Source organism: Dendrobates tinctorius, unplaced genomic scaffold (assembly GCF_039654945.1).
Source record: "Dendrobates tinctorius isolate UK_male_01 unplaced genomic scaffold, ASM3965494v1 ptg000077l, whole genome shotgun sequence".
Classification (NCBI taxonomy): domain Eukaryota; kingdom Metazoa; phylum Chordata; class Amphibia; order Anura; family Dendrobatidae; genus Dendrobates; species Dendrobates tinctorius.
The window spans coordinates 3,164,881-3,184,501 of NW_027361745.1; the positions used below are offsets into that span (position 1 = coordinate 3,164,881).

At 46.4% G+C, this 19,621-nt stretch overlaps 1 protein-coding gene across 1 annotated transcript in view; it reads right to left on the reverse strand.

Moving 5' to 3' along the window:
- The window catches only part of LOC141096661 (vomeronasal type-2 receptor 26-like), a 311,671-nt gene that overhangs the window by 77,516 nt on the left and 214,534 nt on the right, over positions 1–19,621 (reverse strand). The window contains exon 3 of the mRNA XM_073583374.1: positions 5,688–6,713. Coding sequence (XP_073439475.1) covers positions 5,688–6,713 — 1,026 coding nt within the window. The remainder of the gene's footprint in view (positions 1–5,687; positions 6,714–19,621) is intronic.

A 19,621-nucleotide genomic window follows, 5' to 3' on the forward strand; every position in this document is an offset into this window, starting at 1 on the left:
GAACAACAGGTTCAACAAACCTCTTGAACAAAGATTTATGGAACACATTATGGATTTTAAATGTGACAGGAAGAGCCAAACGAAAAGAGACCGGATTAATAATCTCCAAAATCTTGTAAGGTCCAATAAATCTAGGCTTAAACTTAGGAGAAGCCACCTTCATAGCAATATTTTTTGATGATAACCACACCATATCACCAACCTTAAACTGGGGACCAATGGTCCTATGTCGGTTGGAAAACCCCTGGGCCTTTTCCTGGGAGAGAGATAACTTATCCACCACTTGGTCCCAGATCTGGTGCATTCTCTCCACCACAGTGTCAACACCTGGGCAGGCAGAGGGCTCCACCTGCCCTGAAGAAAATCGAGGATGAAACCCAAAGTTACAAAAATAAGGTGACATCAAAGTGGCAGAACTAGCTCTATTATTTAAAGCAAATTCGGCCAAGGGCAAAAATGAAACCCAATAATCCTGATCAGCAGAAAAAAAACATCTCAAATATGACTCCAAGGTCTGGTTTGTTCTCTCTGTCTGCCCATTGGTCTGAGGGTGAAAAGCAGAGGAGAAGGACAACTGAATTCCCAGCTTGGAACAGAAAGTTCTCCAAAATCTAGACACAAACTGGACTCCTCTGTCAGATACAATGTTCTCAGGAATCCCGTGCAAGCGAACCACCTGTTGTAAAAACAGGGGCACCAATTCAGAGGAAGACGGCAACTTAGGGAGTGGTACAAGATGAACCATCTTAGAGAACCTATCACAAATCACCCAAATAACAGTCATCCTTTGAGAGACAGGCATATCAGAGATGAAATCCATTGAAATATGGGTCCATGGCCTCTTGGGGACAGACAAAGGCATCAACAACCCACTAGAGCGAGAACACGATTTAGACCGGGAGCACGTCCCACAGGACTGCACAAAATTCCTGACATCACGAGACAAGGAGGGCCACCAAAAAGACCGACTCACCATATCCCTAGTACCAAAAATACCTGGATGACCAGCCAAAGCAGAGCAATGAACTCTCACTCTCTTCTTCCACTGGTCAGGAACATACCACTTTCCACTGGGACAACGCTCAGGTTTGTCCTCCTGGAACTCTTCCAGAGCACGTCTCAAATCGGTCGAGATGGCAGAAAGAACTACCCCTTCGCCTAAGATGGTAGCAGGCTTGGTCACCACAGGAGAATCAGCAAAGAAGCTCCTATAGAGGGCGTCAGCCTTGACATTCTTAGTTCCAGGAAGAAAAGAAACCACAAAATCAAAACGTGTAAAAAACAAGGCCCACCTAGCCTGTCTAGGGTTCAAGCGCTTAGCCGGCTCTAGGTAAATCAAATTCTTGTGGTCAGTGAGGACCACGACTTGATGCTTAGCTCCCTCCAACCATTGCCTCCACTCCTCAAATGCCCATTTCATGGCTAACAGTTCCCGATTCCCTACATCATAGTTACATTCAGATGGAGAGAACTTTCGGGAAAAGAAAGCACAGGGATTCATTTTAGATGTTACACGACCCTTTTGGGACAAAACAGCTCCTGCACCAATCTCAGAAGCATCCACCTCTACCTGGAACGGAAGTGAGACATCAGGTTGCCGCAAAACCGGGCGGAGGTGAATCTTCGCTTCAGCTCCTGAAAGGAAGAAACAGCCTCCGGAGACCAATTTAACACATCAGCACCCTTCTTAGTCAAATCAGTCAATGGCTTGGCAATACTAGAAAATTTTGCTATAAATTTCCGATAAAAATTAGCAAAACCCAAAAACTTCTGGAGGGCCTTCAAAGAAGTGGGCTGAACCCAATCGTAAATGGCCTGTACCTTGGCCGGGTCCATTTCAATAGTTGACGGGGACAAAATAAATCCCAAAAAAGAAATCCTCTGTACTCCAAAAAGGCATTTAGATCCTTTGACATACAGGGAATTCTCCCTCAAGATCCGGAACACAGTCCGAATATGTTCCACATGAGAATCCCAATCCTTGGAGAAGATCAAAATATCATCCAGATAGATAATCAAAAATTTATCGAAAAATCTCGGAAAATATCGTTCATGAAGCACTGGAAGACAGAAGGAACATTAGTGATCCCAAAAGGCATCACCAGGTACTCAAAATGTCCCTCCGGAGTATTAAACGCCGTCTTCCATTCATCCCCATGCTTAATGCGAATAAGATTATACGCCCCCCTGAGGTCAAGCTTGGTAAACCAGCAAGCACCTTTAACTCTGGAGAATAGATCAGAAATCAGGGGTAACGGATACTGATATTTAACAGTAATTTTGTTGCATCCTTTTTGGCTACAAAAAAAAAAACGGCACCTAAGGGTGACGAGGATGGTCTAATATGACCCTTCTCCAACGCCTCCTTAATATAGGATCGCATAGCCTCGTGCTCGGGTACAGATAAATTGAAGAGCCGACCCTTGGGAAATTTACACCCCGGGCTCAGTTCAATTGCACAGTCATAACTCCTATGAGGAGGCAGAGACGCAGACTCATTCTCACTAAATACATCATAAAAGTCCGCCAAATAATCAGGAACATCATGCGACTGAGGAGAAGTGGAAAACACCGGAGCATCACTAAAGGCACACCGACAACCCCAACTCACCACAGACACAGATTTCCAATCCAAAACTGGATTATGAATTTGTAACCAGGGAAACCCCAGTACAATAGTATCATGCAGATTATGTAACACCAAAAACCTGCAATTTTCTTGATGGTCTGGGGCGACCCGCATTACCACCTGGGTCCAAAACTGAGGTTTATTTTTAGCCAAAGGAGTAGCATCAATCCCCCTCAAAGGGATAGGCGTCTGCAGAGGTGTCATCGGAAATCCACAACGTTTAGCAAAATCCAAGTCCATTAGGTTTAGAGCTGCTTCCGAATCCACAAAAGCCTTGGTGGAAAATGTGGACAGGGAGCAGATCAGAGTAATAGCCAGAAGAAACTTAGGTTGAACACCACCAACAGAAAACGTGTGTGCAAGGCGTTTCTCGCGTTTAGGACAGACAGAAATAATATGCGAGGCATCTCCACAGAAAAAACACAACTTATTGCGCCTTCTGGACTCCTGACGCTGCTCTCTGGAAAAAACTCTATCACATTGCATAGGTTCAGACATCTGGTCAACAGGTGGCAACACCTCTCGTGCAGCTCTGCGTTCGCGCAAACGCCGATCAACCTGAATAGCTAAAGACATAGAATTGTCAAGACCAGAGGGAACAGGAAATCCCACCATAGTATCTTTTACGGCTTCTGACAACCCCTTCCGAAAGAGAGCAGCCAAGGCATTATCATTCCAGGTAGTAAGTACTGCCCACTTTCGGAATTTTTGACAGTACAATTCTGCAGAATCACGACCCTGGTTCAATGCCAGAAGGGTCTTTTCAGCCTGATCAATGGCATTAGGTTCGTCATACAACAACCCCAAGGCCTGAAAGAATGCGTTCACATTAGTCAGAATAGGATCATCTGGTTTCAAAGAAAACGCCCAATCCTGGGGATCGCCACGCAGCAAAGAGATGACAATTTTAACCTGCTGCGCGGAGCTCCCTGACAAGTTAGGCTTCAAGGCAAAAAATAATTTACAATTATTTTTGAAATTCAAAAATTTAGACCGATCCCCAAAAAATACATCAGGTGTAGGAATCTTTGGTTCAGCAGCATGTGAATGAGCAAGGTAGGCGGAAATTCCTCGCACTCCCGGAGCGAGCTGCTCCACACGATCAGACAATTGCCTTATCTCCATTGAGAGAAAAAAAAATTCCCCCTACGGCCTCAGAGATATAGAGGAAAAAATATACACACTTTTTTTTTTTTTTTTTTACAATTCTTTCCTGCAATTGAGTACCCTAGGATCTGCGGTATGGCGGGTGATTCTGTTATGATTGAGTCACCATAGGAGGCAAAAATAGAAATGCTAGCTAAGTCCAGAAAACCAGAGAAGTTGGCAGCTATCGGATTGCAGACCCCTGAACCTATCAACACAACTAGCAGTAGCCGTGGGGGGTTCCTACGATGCCCTAGGCCCCTCGATCACAACCGGAGGACTACATAGCCTAAAGACAGAAAGGGAAATCTAAACTGCCCCAGAGCAGACCCCAAAGCAAAAGGCAGCCCCCCACATATAATGACGGTGAAGCAAGAAGAAAGAACAAAACACAGACAGAAAGATAGACTGAGCAAAGATGGAGCCCAAGATATCTTAGATAGGAAAGGACAGGAAGGCTGCTGTCTGCAATCCATGAAAAAACCCTATGAAAATAAGAGCCAACAAACTGACAGTAAAAAAGGCCCTGAAGACGCTAGGCTTCAAAAAAGGCTATGTCAGTACTCAGGAATATTCTGAAGACAGAGCAACAGGCAAAAGGGGATTCAGCTCACCCCAGCAGGGAATGGCAGAATCCAGAAAAGCAAGGAAAACAAAACACTAATGCAAAAAGGCAAAGCAGAAATCTTAGCTTTAGATGAGCAGGAATCAGACTGGTTTCCTAGAAGTCCACAGAGAAATCACCCGCAGGCCAGAAGGGCGTCGGCAGCCTTATATCCAGTCACTAACTCCACTCAGCCAGTCATCATCATCAGCCCCAGGTGTTTGACAATCAGGCTCACTACCTTTCTCCACCAGAAGAGGGAGTTCCTCGGGCCTCAGTAGTGAAGGGGAAAATGAACTCACAACACCTAGCCCAACCCTAACCCTAGCCCTAACCCTAATGGCAAACTGAAAAAAAAATATTTTCTTTATTTTGTTATGTTGGCCTAACTAAGGGGGTGATAAACGGGGGGATTATGTACTGTTTTGTTTATTTTGATCACGATGACAGTTTATCATCGTGATCAAAATGAATGAATGGAATCTGCCAGCTGGAGCCAGCAGATTCCCGGCGGGCGCACTGCGCATGCGCCCGCCAATTTCCCCAGATCCAAGATGGCGGCGCCCACCGGTGGACGTCGGCGGGACGCAGGACCACCGGGAGGGGACAGAGGACCACGGAGAGGTAGCGGGGGGATTTGGGACCCTCTTTCTCTCTCCTCTGATGTGCGATCACATTAGAGGAAAGAGAAATTAAATGTAAAATCGCGGCTTTTTTTTTTTTGCGGCCGCCGTTATAGGGTTAATAACGGCGATCGCAAAAGCGGGGTCGGTAAAAACCGACCGATTCATGTTCTCTGGGGTCTCGGTCACCCCCGGCAGCCGAGACCCCGGAGAAAATCCGACACTGGGGGGGCGCTATTCACTTCCTCCACAGCGCCGTGAATTATTGGTTTTAATACACTTAGTTACCGCCGTTAAAAGGCGCATTGGCGGTCACTAAGGGGTTAATAGGTGGCACTTATTGTTTCTACAGTTTAATAGGTAGCCTAAAAGCGCCATAGCTGAATAAGCAGGGACCCGATCATATTCACTCATCTCCACTCTCTATCCCTATCACCATCACTTGGGCTACTACATCTACATTCTCCATTTTTCTTTCATCTTTATTTTCTGTTTTTTGGGGTTTATGATTTTGATTTGGATTTGTTCTGTCTGACTAAAACAGGAATACAGGTAATGAATTACAAAGTAAGAAAATTATGTAGATGAATTCAGTATGTAAAATATATTATGCAGGATTCATATTGATGGTTAAGGGAATGACAGAGGCCGTGTATGATCACATATGTAATATAACGCTTCTCACCTCTGCGTGTTTCCATGTTATAGACTGGGTGCTCATGTAAAGCTCTTGGCCACTGACCGCCCATGGTGTGAAATGTCCTACTTCAATATTTTGTAAAACCTTAAGACCAGTATTATGAGTAAATCTCCGGTTTGTTATCATATATGAATGTTCAGCTTCCCCTTGGTCATTGAAGTAATTTATAGGCTTCGCTGTATCGGGTGAATTCTTCGTCATTTGGATGAAGCGCTGTAACTTCCGTGTGTATTGTACAAATCCGGTTGTGGAATTTTCTTGATATTTGTCTTTTACAAATAAGAACATTTCATGTAGAGCTTTAGCCAGAACTTCTACTGCGTAATATAATCTCGGAGAAAACCCTGATGAGAGGTAATTCCTTATAATTGACACAGGATACTCAACCGAACCATTATAATTGTCCACGGTCCAATTGACTGAAAAGAAGGAATCTTTATCTCCATTATTGAATATTGCATCTACTACTCTCCAAAATTCCTCATCTCGGGTTATGTTAATTTTCCTGTAGTTTTTCACAATGTCTTCCACACCAGACAAAGGTTGTGACGAAATGTCCACTGCTAGACTTCCGTTCAATAATGGAAAGTCTTCTTCTCTAATGAGGTAACTGCAGACCCAGAATGGTGGAAAGATGAAAGTTTTGTCAATAAACAGAAAAGTTAAGCGCTCTATTATATCAAACTCATAAGAGAAGGTCCCACAAACGACAATGATACTGACTTCTGGATGCTTAAAAATCGCTAAAATATTATACAACTCTATATCCCAATTAAGTTTTATGGTGAAGGCCACACAGATCCCATGTTCTCTCATGTGATTTGTTAGTATCTGCAGTTCATTCTCTCCATTATCATCATCTGATACTAAAATCCCAACCCAGGTCCAGCCAAAATGCTTCAACAGTTTGGTGATTACCATGTTGTGGATGTGGTGATTTTGGACTGTACTGAAAACATGTGGATAGAGGCGCCTGTCCGATAATGAGCGATCGGTGGATCCATAACTGATCTGCAAAACACAAGAACCATTTTGGAGGCGACTGATTAATGTGCTGGAAAAACACCTTCATAAGTCACAATATCTTTGAGCAAAAGGGCAATTTGTAGTGATGATCGAATAGTGAAATATTGGGATTTGGAAATATCGGCCCCATTACTTTCTAATATTAGGGTATTCGTACCGAATAATGAATCATTGGAATGCCAATTTTTTTTGTCAGCTGGACCCGACAAACAGGTCTGAGGAAACTAGAAAAAATCTCAAATGAATGGGAGAGAGCTAAAGCTAAATGGGAACAGCATGGAGACGATGCCGGCATGCCTTTCTGACTCACACATGGGATCTGGGAATAATGTTGTCAGATTATTGCGCCGGTTTTACATATTTTAAAAAAGACCTACGAAACAAAGTGAAAAATCTTTTTTAAAGGGAAAAATGCTAAGAAACAATATTTCATTCAGAATTACATGTATATAGTGAAAAATAAATTATATATACATACCTCTCCTTTCACATACTGTAGGTTCACACAAAGCGTTTTGGCTTTATTCTTTACTTTAACATTTGTGAGGGTGCTCGCTCCTATATTTGGGAGGACCCTCCCTCATGACAAATAGTTAACAATATAGTGGAATACAAATTCTCCATCCTTTTACAATGCCATTTCAAACATGCCCATCTGAATTTTGTGCTATGCCCACCACCACCACCATGTCTACCGCCATGTCATTATGTGGCCCTAGCTGACAGTTAGCAGAGCACCAGTTAGTGCAGTGGAACCTGAGTTTGGTCATGGCCCTCAGGTGGCTCTGTATCAGACATTTGGGACAGCTGTCACTCCTACATTCAGGAGGACCCTCCCTCATGACAAATACTTACCAGATAGTTGAAAACTAATTCCCCACCACTTTACAATGCAGCTAAAACAGGCCCATTTGTGTTTTGGGCTTTGCCCACAATCATCACCACATCCACCGCCTTGTCAGCAAAGGCCATGTCATTATGCTGCCTTCGCTGACAATTAGCAGAGGGCCACCATGTGCTGTGAAACCTGCGTTTTGTGAGCTCCACGGCACATATTGGCCCCCGGATCCCAATGGAGCCGCTGTCATAGCGGGTGAAGCCGCTGTAAGGTGACTATAATACAGGAGTTGGGGAGTTGTGTGATCAATGTCAGGAAATTGGATTCTACCAGACACCAAAAGCATTAGAATTAAATTCTGAATCCAGTGTAACAAGCGAGGGCCGGTATTGTGCTCAGTCTGTCTGGCCTGAGACCCATGTCAGGAACATGGACAAGCCTCATGTTACTTGGAAGCAGGGAAAGAGTCAGGAGAGCGATTGACCACTCTGCACAAGACCAAGCACTTCTGGAAACTTCCCATCCAGGCAGAATGCATATTTTTCATGGTGTTGAGCAATAATGGAGTAATTATAATAGATTCATTTGCAATTTAACTGTTCGGAAACATTTTTTCACACAGTAATCTAGAGTGGATGATTTGACTAAAGGTCCACAGAATGATTTTCGTGGTTTGACATTTAGTGAGCAATGTACTTTAAGGGATCTTCAAGATTTAAATATGGACAATTCATCTATGCATCAGAGTGTCAATCAAGCTGAACAATTGAAAATAAAGTATCCCATGTTTTACCCCATTCAATCTAGAGTTGAATTCATGGATAGATTCCATACCGTTATTGAATGGGAATTGAGGTCACTGGATTTACCGGTCAAATCACATGAACATAATGTCAACTTGAATTTTCAACAACAGAAACCTATACAAGAGATCAAAAATATGCCTGAAATAATGGTGAAAAAGGCAGATAAAGGTGAATTAATTGTAGTCATGGATACAGTAATGTAAAGGGATCAAATTAATTGCCTGTTACAGGATGAGACAACTTATAAAAATCTGTCCTGTGATCCGACACGCCATTTTCAGACTGAACTAATCAATGAGGGCTTAACATTGGGAATTTTATCCAAGACTCAGACTGACTACCTTAAGGTTAGTCATCCTGTTATGCCTATCATGTATGCTTTACCTAAGATACACAAAGGTGTTTCAGCTCCTCCTATGAGCCCCATTATATTGCGCATCGGCTCAGTTACAGAGCATCTCAGTCAGTGGCTGGACTACCTGTTGCAGCCCTTATGTGTACGAACTCCTGGATTCCTTAACCCCTTTCTGCCACTGGACGTACTATCCCATCCATGTGCCCTGGTACTTAATTTAATTGGACTGTTTAGGCAGAGGGCGTACAGACGTGATGTCATCGTGCTCTCTGACCAGAATGTCATTGTCAGGAAACACGGAAAACATCACAGCGGTGCAGCAGGGAGAGGTAAGTATTTCAACTTTGCAAGTGCTGTGATCCTGAGCAAGCAGGGGGGGCCCCACTCATTGGTGATGGCACTGGCACAGGGCCCCTCATAGTACGGCGGTGTGTCTGACGGCACGTGGCCACCCTCCTACCAGCAGAGACACTTTTGCATACTATGAGGGGCCCTGTGCCACGGCCGTCGCCCATGAGTACACCCCCCCACCTGCTCAAGGAACCTGCACCTTCCTCTTTATCACCGTGAAAGGTGGTATAGTATGCGGGAAGGGGAACCTGAGTTTCATCAGGGTCAGATTCTGGCTGTGTAGAGTGCGAGGGGGAATGTAGTGGTCTGGGTCAATGTACCAGCAGAATCATCTAGCAGTGGCTGGGCATCAGTGCACTTGTGGCGCCCCCAAGAGTACGGTCGCCACAGTGGCATTACCTTCCTCCTAGAGAGTGTGATGTCATACTTGGGAGCAACGAAGGATCTCTCTAGCAGTTAAACCAACACACACAACACAGTTCCAAATTCAGGCCAGCAGGGAGAGCTCTGAACTTGACTGCTGAGGAGCTGCTCTCTGTGGTCGGGAGGAGGGAAGTTAGGGCAGTCTGTGAAGGGAAGGGGAAGTGAGTGGACGTGAGAAGGGGAGCTGGAGGATAAGCAGAGTTAAGGCTCACTCCTAGCTGGAGCGCATGGTCCGGATTCCGGTCTCCGAGTTTGTAGGGACACTGACGGTCCTGCAGCAGAAACCGGAGGAAGTAGCAGCTGTAAATGCTCTGTTCCCAACTAAGGCTCGGAGGCCCCAGCAGCGACGTGTGTGAGTGAGAAGGAAAAGGCTACGGCTGCCTGCCATTCGACAAAGTTCCAAAAGAGAGTCAACAGGGGGATCTTTAGTGAACTCAGTACTGCGAGTAGCTCAGATAAGCGCTAGAACGGAAGCCACACTACTTATCTGCAGAGAGAGAATTCCTAATTTGCATCCAGGCTGACCAACTCCTTCTCCATCTGTACTCTGGGTCCTGGACGGCATTTACCAAGTACAGGTAAAGGAACTGCACGACTGTGTCTGTCATCTTTCTCCTGTGCCTGGTGCATGGCTCTGCTACATCCTGCACTGCACACTATTTACCAACTCTTTCATCTGCCCTGCGACTACGGCCTTACCTGTGCAGGGCTTCTACATCTTAGCTGCACCACAACATCTGTCCCAGAGAAGCAACACTGCAGCGCTGGTCAATCTGATCAGAATCCACAGGTGGCATCACGTATCATTCACCTATAAACATTATTCACCCCTTTGCATGGACACCCATGGCCACGGACCGGGTCAAAACCACCGTGACACATCCCTCTGAGACACCGGCCCGGTACCAATTAACCCCACTGCCCTGGCTGGCGACCCACACTCCTTGTCAGATTCATCTTGCACAGGGGAATTCACGATTTGACTTGATAACCCAGGCATGGTATGTGAGAAAGAGCTACATGGATTAATGTGAAGTGTAGGCTGCTGCATCATTCACTTTTAGTGGGGGTGAAGGACACAAGGAAAGGAGTTCTTCCTGACCAGGAGCCAGCACTTGAAGACTCAGTGCTTGCATTTTTTGAAACTTCAGAAGAGGAGGGCATATTAGCTGGAGTCTGTTTCGGCAATGTAAGCCAAAACCAGTTCCTGATGCTCCGGCTTTAAAAGCGGTTAACCTACTCCCAGAAAAGGTAGCCTTCCAGGCCTTCTGGAGCCAGATCATGACGCAGGCTCAACACCTTTTGCCTTAGCTGCTATTGTGCTTTTGCCACTACCAGTAGATGCACCACCACCATCAGTACCAGCTGCCCCCCCACGCCCATGTCCGCTGCCTCTTCCACCATACTTCAAAATTTTGGAGAAAATGTACCCAAAATAGCATCAGATATATGGTACTGTATCAGAAGCGTACAGCTGTATACAGTCAAAGGATAATTGTAAATCTCCGTATATATTTCATAAGTCACACAGAGACGGTCACAGGCTCAGTATGGATTAGACAAGAATATAAAAAGTAGAAAAAGTGTACAGTATCATCAGATAGCAGGTATATATAGTATAGTTTAAACATTCCAAATCTCCATATATATTTCAGGAGGCATACAGACTCTCTCAGGCTAAGTATGGATTACAACACAATATTAAAAGCCGTAAAACGGTAATGGATCTGAAGCATTCAGCTGTACACAGTGTAGGGGTCATTGTCAATCTCAGTATTTATTTCCACAGTCAGAAACAGACTCTCACTTGGTCAGTTTGGATTAGACTAGAATATAAAAAGCAGTAAATGGGTAATGTATCACAAGCGTAGAGCTGTATACAGAGTTGGGGTAATTTTTAAATCTACATAGAAATTGCAGGAGTAACCCACAGACTCTCACACGCTCAGGATGGATCACACCTCAATATAAAAAGAAGATCCGCAAGAAATAATCACACATGTGGGCCAATGTTCCAGGTGTGACAACGATACACTTAGAGTGGTGGGTGGAGGAGGACTATCTTGCAGAAAGGGTACAGCATCAACAGATACCAGGTCTATATAGCATAAAACATTAAAAATGTATGTCTATATAACAGAAGTAGTGTTGAGCTACCCCGCTAGTGTTCGAGTTCGGTTCATCGAACAGGAGGCAAGTTCGTCGAATGTTCGTCGAGCGTTCGACGAACACCGTCGGACCCCATTGAAAGTAATGGCAGGCCAACACAAACACATACAAAGCACCTTAAAAGGTGTCCCAAAGCAGACAAAATGCTCAGAAGATACAAATATCACATGGAAAAGGGCAGCTACATATAGAAAATAGGTGGAGGAGTAAAAGGAGTAGGAGGAGACACAGATATAGGCATGTCATGCCCATATAAAGTCAAGAAAGACTGGAATAAAAATCTAAATTAAAAAAAAAATTCTAAAATCGAAGACAATCATATACCGTCGGACTTCCCACCATAAATTATGTCAACTGCCGATTGGGCGACGTTATTCCCCCGACCCTCCAAACAGCGTCCATGAAGGCAAAGTGTTTGGTTTCTGGGGGAAGTATGGTTGCAAAGCTGAGCCTTAAAGGAATGTCCAGAAGGGCACCACCAGGAGTGGAGCCTGCGGCTTAATTGGACTCCACACGGGCAGCCTCAACCATGCCAGCCATGGAAAGGATGGACAGATTGCAAGCTTTCTCGATTCTGTGGGTGGTGGTGCATGGCCGTTTTTAGTTGTGCCAGCGATTTGTCAGCTTAATTCCGTTAACGAACGAGACTCCGGCATGCCCCCGCGATCCGCGTCCAGCTTACTAGAGGGACACATGAGGCTCTGGCACACGAGACTGAGCAATAACAGGTATGTCATACACTTACATGTCCGGGGCTGCATGCGCGCTACACTGAAAGGACCATCGTGTGTCGCTTACAGGTGTGAATAACCCGCTGAACCCCAATAGTGATGGGGATCTGGGATTCCAATTTTTCCCCATGAACGAGGATTTCCCAGTAAGTGCAGGTCAACCGGAATTCCGGAATTAGGCCTAACCAGCATTCCAGAAATAATGTGTCCAAACCACAGGTGCTGTAGCTTGCTTAACAGCTGGGCTCCTCTGCTGAGTAGCACACAGTTCTTACATAAACAGGCGGCATAGCTTGGTTCACGGGTGGGCAACTCCGCTGAGTAGCAGACAGTGCTTACATAAACAGGCGGCATAGCTAGTCATGGGTGGGCTCCTCTGCAGAGCAGTAGACACAGGTACTAGGCCCAAATTATTAACTGGGCTAAATGGAGTTAAAAAATGGTTCTTACATAAACAGGCGACACAGCTTGGTAAACGGGTGGGCTCCTCTGCTGAGTAGCAGACACAGTTACTAGGCCCAAAGTATTAACTGGGCTAAATGCAGTCAAAAACTGGTTCTTTCATAAACAGGCGACATAGCTAGGTTCAAGGGTGGGCTCCTCTGCTGAGTAGCCGACAGTGCTAAAAGGCCCAAAAGGATTTTCTGGACAAGAAGCGGTAAAAAATTATTAGAAACACACACGGTGTAGCTCCATGACAGGTGTACTACATCGCGGGCTACCAGACACCGCTACTATGACATGAAACTGTCTATTAACATTGAAAACCATCATTAATGTGAAAATAAAGTTACGTTTTTGGTGAACGTACCGTTTTCAAATGGAACCTCGAACAGCCGAATTTTAAGCAATGTGTTCGAGTTCAACGAACGGCTCGAACACCGCCCAAAACAGCTCAAATTTGAACTTGGTGAACAGTTCGACTCAAACACCGCTCATCTCTAATCAGGAGGCAGACTCAGACGGTCTCAGGCCCAGTATGGATTTGACAAGATTGTAGAAAGTTGAGAAAGGGTACAGTATCAACTTATAACCGGTATATATAGCATAGTTTAAACATTAAAAATCTCCGTGTATATTTCCGGAGTCTGACAAAGACACTCACAGCCTTAATATGGATTAGACAAGACTCTAAAAAGTAGAAGGGTAATGTATTCGAAGCGTACACCAGTATACACTGTTGGGGAATTTTTAAATCTTCATATATATTTCAGTCTCAGTAAGACAGTCCAGACTCTCCGCAAGAGGAAAAGAGATGGATACAAGTACAGACGGAAAGTCGAGTGATTGCAGAAATTTTGGAATTGCTAATCATGGGGAAAAACTCCTGGGAGAATTCTCAGAGGCGATGCTGACCCTCAATTACTTTGTCTGTGGAGACAGCGAAAACAGTTCTTGTGAAGAAAGGGTTCCTGTATCACAGTACCGTGGATCCCATCACCGTTACTCATCTCCATAAAATTGTGATCACAGGGAGAGATGTAGACATGGTCCTCACTGCCCATCATGATCTATCAGGTAACTTTGGAGTGCAAAAGACAGAAGCCACAGGACGTAGGCGATTCTATTGGATTGGCATGAGGGTACACTTTTAAAAATGTGGGCAGGAATGTCACACATCTGTGAGTAGGAAAACCGTGAAAGCTGATGATAAACCACTACTGCATCTCATTGTGAGTCGACGCCCATAACAAATGGAAGCCGTTGATCATCTGAAGAGAGAGCCCAGCAGGACAGGGCATAGCTATGTCTTAACCATCATCTATCAGTTCACCAAATTTGTAGAGGCAGTCCCAGTGAAGGATTTAACAGCCCAGACTACACAGCGGTGGAGCAGGGAGAGGCAAGTATTGCAATTGCTAGGGCCCTGAGCAAGCAGGGTGGGCCCACTCATGGGCGGCGGTACTGGCACAGGGCCCCGCATAGTACAACGATGTGTCTGACAGCGGGTGTGCACCCCCACCATCAGAGACACTTGATTGTACTATGAGGGACCCTGTGCCAGTGCCATCACCCAAGAGTGGGCCTACCCACCTGTCAAGGGCAATGGCACTCGCACGGGTGCATGCGCCAGGTGGTGACCCCGGCCCTGGGGGGGGCAGCCCAGTTAGGGAGGTTGAAAAAATGGCATATGTTGATGTTGTGTGAAGGGTTAATACTAAAATCAGAACTGAAGTTTCACTTCTCCATTTTTCCTGATGGCTTCGTTTCTCTGTTTTTGTTGCTGTAAGATAAATTTTGTAATTAGGTAAAAGTTCAAACTGTCATGAAACCAGACTGTTCCCATCAGGTGCAAGATAAGGGAGGCGGGGGTGTAAAACTCTGAAGATTATGCCATTATATTGCTTTCTATGCTATTTGGATACAGACATATATGCAGTTTCCAGTTTTCTTGCAATATTATTAGCTTATAAAGTGAAATGATGTTATTGGTAGTTGAGAACTGTCTCGATCCTCCCGTACAGAGACCCCCGTCTCCGTGTGGTCATTTGAGTTGCTAGCAACACTCTGTGGAATAATTTAGACATCACTGGCTCAACCGTGACGGGTTAATTTAGCCCTCCCTAAATAGCTACCCCGACAGCTTGGCCGCCCAAAGTGGGGCCCCTGAACAGGGACGCCTCTGCCCCGGAGGACTACAAGACAAAGGACCCTCAGAGCAGACACAGGTGCTGGAAAATTGGGACTGATCATCCTCCACAACAACCATGGTAAGTTGGCAGTTATACTGTTCAGACTGCCCCTCCCATCACCCCCACTGCAGCTGTGAACACACAGCTCCCCCTCAGACTCCAGCTCCCACGCTCCAATATCTCTTCCAATCCTATGACTGGGAACCCTGCTAATTCTCGTCAACAATTCTGGCGCTGTGCCCGATTCGGACACTTTCAGAGAGATTGTCATATAGGCCACTGTTTTAATTGGGATAGATGGCAGACCCAATTAATATATTTTTATAAACCCCATAAAACCCTTCCCCGAGGTTACTATTCAGTTTGTAATCTCTCCCACATGTCCTGTAAATTTACTAGAGGCATGTTTATTATCACAGTTCCGCTCCAGAATACAATTCCAAGATGATGGTCAGATGGTTCTTACGTTATATAATCCCTATGTAGATGTAAAGAAAGGTGTATAGAGGCCTGGGGAGAATTGGAATCTCTCTAGACTTCAGGACACAGTTGGATTCTGTCAGGACCTGTTTATATTACACCGCATTGTGACAGGCAGATTCTGGATGGTTTAAGAAAGGTGTATAGAGAACTGTGGAGAATTGGAATCTCTCTAGACTTCAGGACACAGTTGGATTCTGTCAGGCCTTTTTATATTACACCGCAATGTGACAGGCAGAAATTGCCTAGTGTATGACAAACTACAAGGTGTATATAGAATTGGGCAGGATTGGAATCTCCCTAGAGTGTAGGTCTGTAAGAATGGACAAACTCCTCAGCTTTTCCTTACATAGTCACACTTAGATAGCTTCAATTTGGCCGTGATAACAGCCGTTACACGGTACTGTGAGAGGAGCGTACACGTACACCGCTGTACGTTGTATGTAAAATTGTCAAGCTCCGTGTTTTTGTATACGGACTGACACACGCTGTCTCTAGTTTTGAATGCAATCAAGCAGCAAATAAACTAAACTGTTTGAAAAACGGAAAAAACTGTAAGGTGTAGCTCTGTAAGAATGGACAAACTCCTCGGCTTTTCCTTACAGAGTCACACACTTAGATAGCTTCAATTTTGCCGTAATAATAGCCGTTACATGGTACTGTGTGAGGAGCGTACACCGCTGTACGGTGTGTGAAAAAATGAACGCTCAGTACCTCACCAGGACAAAACAATACAATTTGTATTGCTTTTAAAAAAGCAGTTTGGACACCAGTGTGCACACAGCAATGCAGCTAGCCTTAAAAGGCAGGCTAAACACCACCAGCGCTGCTGCACAAAAGCAAAAATCTTCACCTTTCACTGCACAGTAACTACAGTGAAAAGCGCTAGCAGCAGAAGCATTTTTTTTCTTTTTGCCTTCCTAGCGCTCTCCCTACAGAATCAGCAGCAGCAGCTCTCCCTATTCTGAGATCAGCATGAGTAACATGGCTGTCGGCGTGCATGCCCTTTTATACCCCCTCTGATGCCCCACAAAGCAAGCCAATCACTTGCATGCCCTTCTCCAAGATGGTGGTGACCGCTGCCTATGTCATCACGATGCCCACAGTGTCCGTTCTTCCTGATTGGCTGAAAAAGGGTGCTAAAGCATCTTTTGAAACGCGACTTTGGCGCTAAAGTCGCCGACCTCACGCTAAGGTCGGGTTTCATTTCATGAAACCCGACTTTGGTGAAAATAGGCGACTTTTGAATTTTTTCGACCCGTTTCGCTCAACTCTACTTACGGATAAAACCTGGATATACTCAGACATCACTTGGGTTTCAGCAGGGGATAGCAGATATATTCTACCCCTGGGTGGCGTAGAACCAGGAATGAGGTCAATCGGACAGCTATGTGGCCGATGGAGGGGCAGAGTCTCGGCCTCCTTTTTGTCAAAGACATCTGCAAAGGACCAGTAAGCCGACGGCAGACCTGTAGGTGCCGGGCACAGACAGGCAGAGTTCATCGGATGGACGGGCAACAGGCACTTCTCCTGACAGAATGGTCCCAAATGGAGTATATCGCCCGACCGCCAGTCCAGGGTTGGCTCATGAGTCCGTAGCAAAGGGAGACCTAGAAGAAGCGTGTGAGACATGGTAGACAAGATGTGGAAGGAGATCTCCCGGTGCAGGGCTCCGATCTGCAGCTCGATCTCTTCGGTGGCCTAGGTAATGGTCTCCTGCACAGACATACCATTGACCGAAACAATCGACCGAGGAGTCTCCAGGGATCTGACAGGAATCCGGTATTTTTTAACCACCTCGAGTGTGATAAAATTGCCCTCCGCGCCAGAATCCCGAAAAGTCTCCTCAGAATAACGCTTGGCACCGAGATTCAATAACACGGACACAAGCAGGAAGGAGAGGGATCACGTACACCTAGGGAGGCCTCTCCTACCAACCCTAGGCGGAGAAGTTTCCCGGCTTCTTGGGGCAGGAACGAAGGAGGTGAGAGGAGCTGCTCTCTCTGGCTGATTCACGGGCACGTCCCTGAAACCGCAGGTCAATGCGTGTCACCAGAGAGATCAGATCCTCTAAAGAGGTGGGAGTATCCCGACCTGCCAGTTCATCTTTGATTCGACCGGACAGGCCACGCCAAAAGATCCCTACGAGAGCCTCGTTGTTACAACCGAGTTCGGAGGACAAGGTACGAAAACGGATGGTAGCGTACCCTGATGGAGGTTAAGGAGAGACTCGGTCGTAGAGGCCAGTCGACCCAGCTAGTCTAACACCTTGCGGAAGGTGTCCAAAAAGGTGGAAAGCTAAGAGACAAGTGGGTCATTGCGCTCCAAGAGGGGGTTCACCCATGCTAACGCCTCCCCCTCTAAGTGTGAAACAATAAAGGCAATTTGGGCGTGCTCAGTGGGATAGTGCTGCGGCAAAAGCTCAAAATGTAACCGGCATTGGTTCAGAAATCCTCGACAAAACTTAGGGTCCCTGCTATATCGGGGTGGCTTGCCGAGGCACGGCAGCGGGTGCGGGGCTGAGGACTGGGCAGAAACGGATTGCATGGAAAGGAGCCAACTGTCTACCGACACATATAAAGTAGTTGAGGATATGGACCTGGGTGTCGCGTTGCTGTGTGAGTTCTTGCTGGAGGATGGCCAACTGGGAAGCATTCCCAGGGTCAGATTACTGCATGGCCGACAAACGTGACTCCATGGATTTCAAAAAGGCCATAATCCTAGTTTGATTAGAAGACTGAATAGTTGAAAAACGAGACTCCATAGATTTCAGAGAGGACATGATCCTGGTCTGACTTTCCCATAGGAACACCAGTTTCTTTTGGATGGAGGCGGTGGTATCAGCGGGGTCCATGGCCTGATTATACTGTAACGACTCCTGGAGTGGACCCTGTGGGTCGTGGCACCAACCCTCCCAGGACGAGCTAACCTAGTGAAGGCCACTCCCTGTACAGGGAGTGTCAGGGGCAAGCCCCAGGGGGTGAGGTACCACGACTGCTGGCACCAGTTGGCCGGCTCACAGGAGACATGAGTGGGTGAGTGTGTCTGCAGGAACGTGTAAAGCGTGGACACGGGAACACGTGGTATACAGAGACTTCATACGTCCGGGTGTGAGTGAAGCAGGATGCGTGCAAGGAGCAGGTCAGAGCACTGAGTCAGGCAGCAGGTGTGCCAGGAGGTGTAACAGAGCACAGTTGCAGGGTGTGTGCCAAAGGGCACAACTAAGCATAAGACAGAGTGCAGGTTTGGAACCTGTGCCAGGAGGCACAACTGAGTAAGAGACAGAGTACAGGATCAGAGCATGTGCCAGGAGGCACAGCTGAGTACAAGGCAGAGCAGAGGATCAGAGTGTGTGCCAGGAGGCACAACTGAGTACAAGACAGAGCACAGGATCAGAGTATGTGCCAGGAGGCACAGCTGAATGTAAGACGAGCACAGGATCAGAGTGTGTGCCAGGAGGCACAACTGAGTATGAGACAGAGTACAGGATCAGAGTGTGTGCCAGGAGGCACAACTGAGTATGAGACAGACTACAGGGTCAGAGTGTGTGCCAGGAGGCACAACCGAGTACAAGGCAGAGTGCAGGTTCAGAGCGTGTGCCAAGAGGCACAACAGATTGCAAGGCAGAGGACCCGAATACAGCGCACAGCCAGGCAGGGACACGGCAGACCAAGCCAGGAAGCACAACAATAATCAGGCACCTCCCCTGGGAAGAGGTGGCCTGATATAGCACATGATCATGAGAGCTTCCGGGTCAAGTCCTCCAGTACCATAGAGAGGACTGACCTGGAGACCGAACTGAGAAAAGCGCGCAAGGGCAGACATAACGTGGAGGAGACAAGGACCTAGGTACAAAAGGTGCGCGTGCGCACCCGGCGGGACCCCCGGAGTGACCGCGGCTCCGGAAGAGATGACGTCGGGACCGATTTTCCGCCCCCAGGTGAGCGCGGCGTGACAACTGACACTCAGGCCAAAGGGAATGTGGCCTCTAGCAGTGGAAATGCAGTTGGAAAAAAGTTTGGCGTGTATGAGCCTATCGCCACTCCTTCCACGAGTACCCCAGACAAGGTTAATATCTTACCTAGTGGGAATGTGATTGGCAGTGTC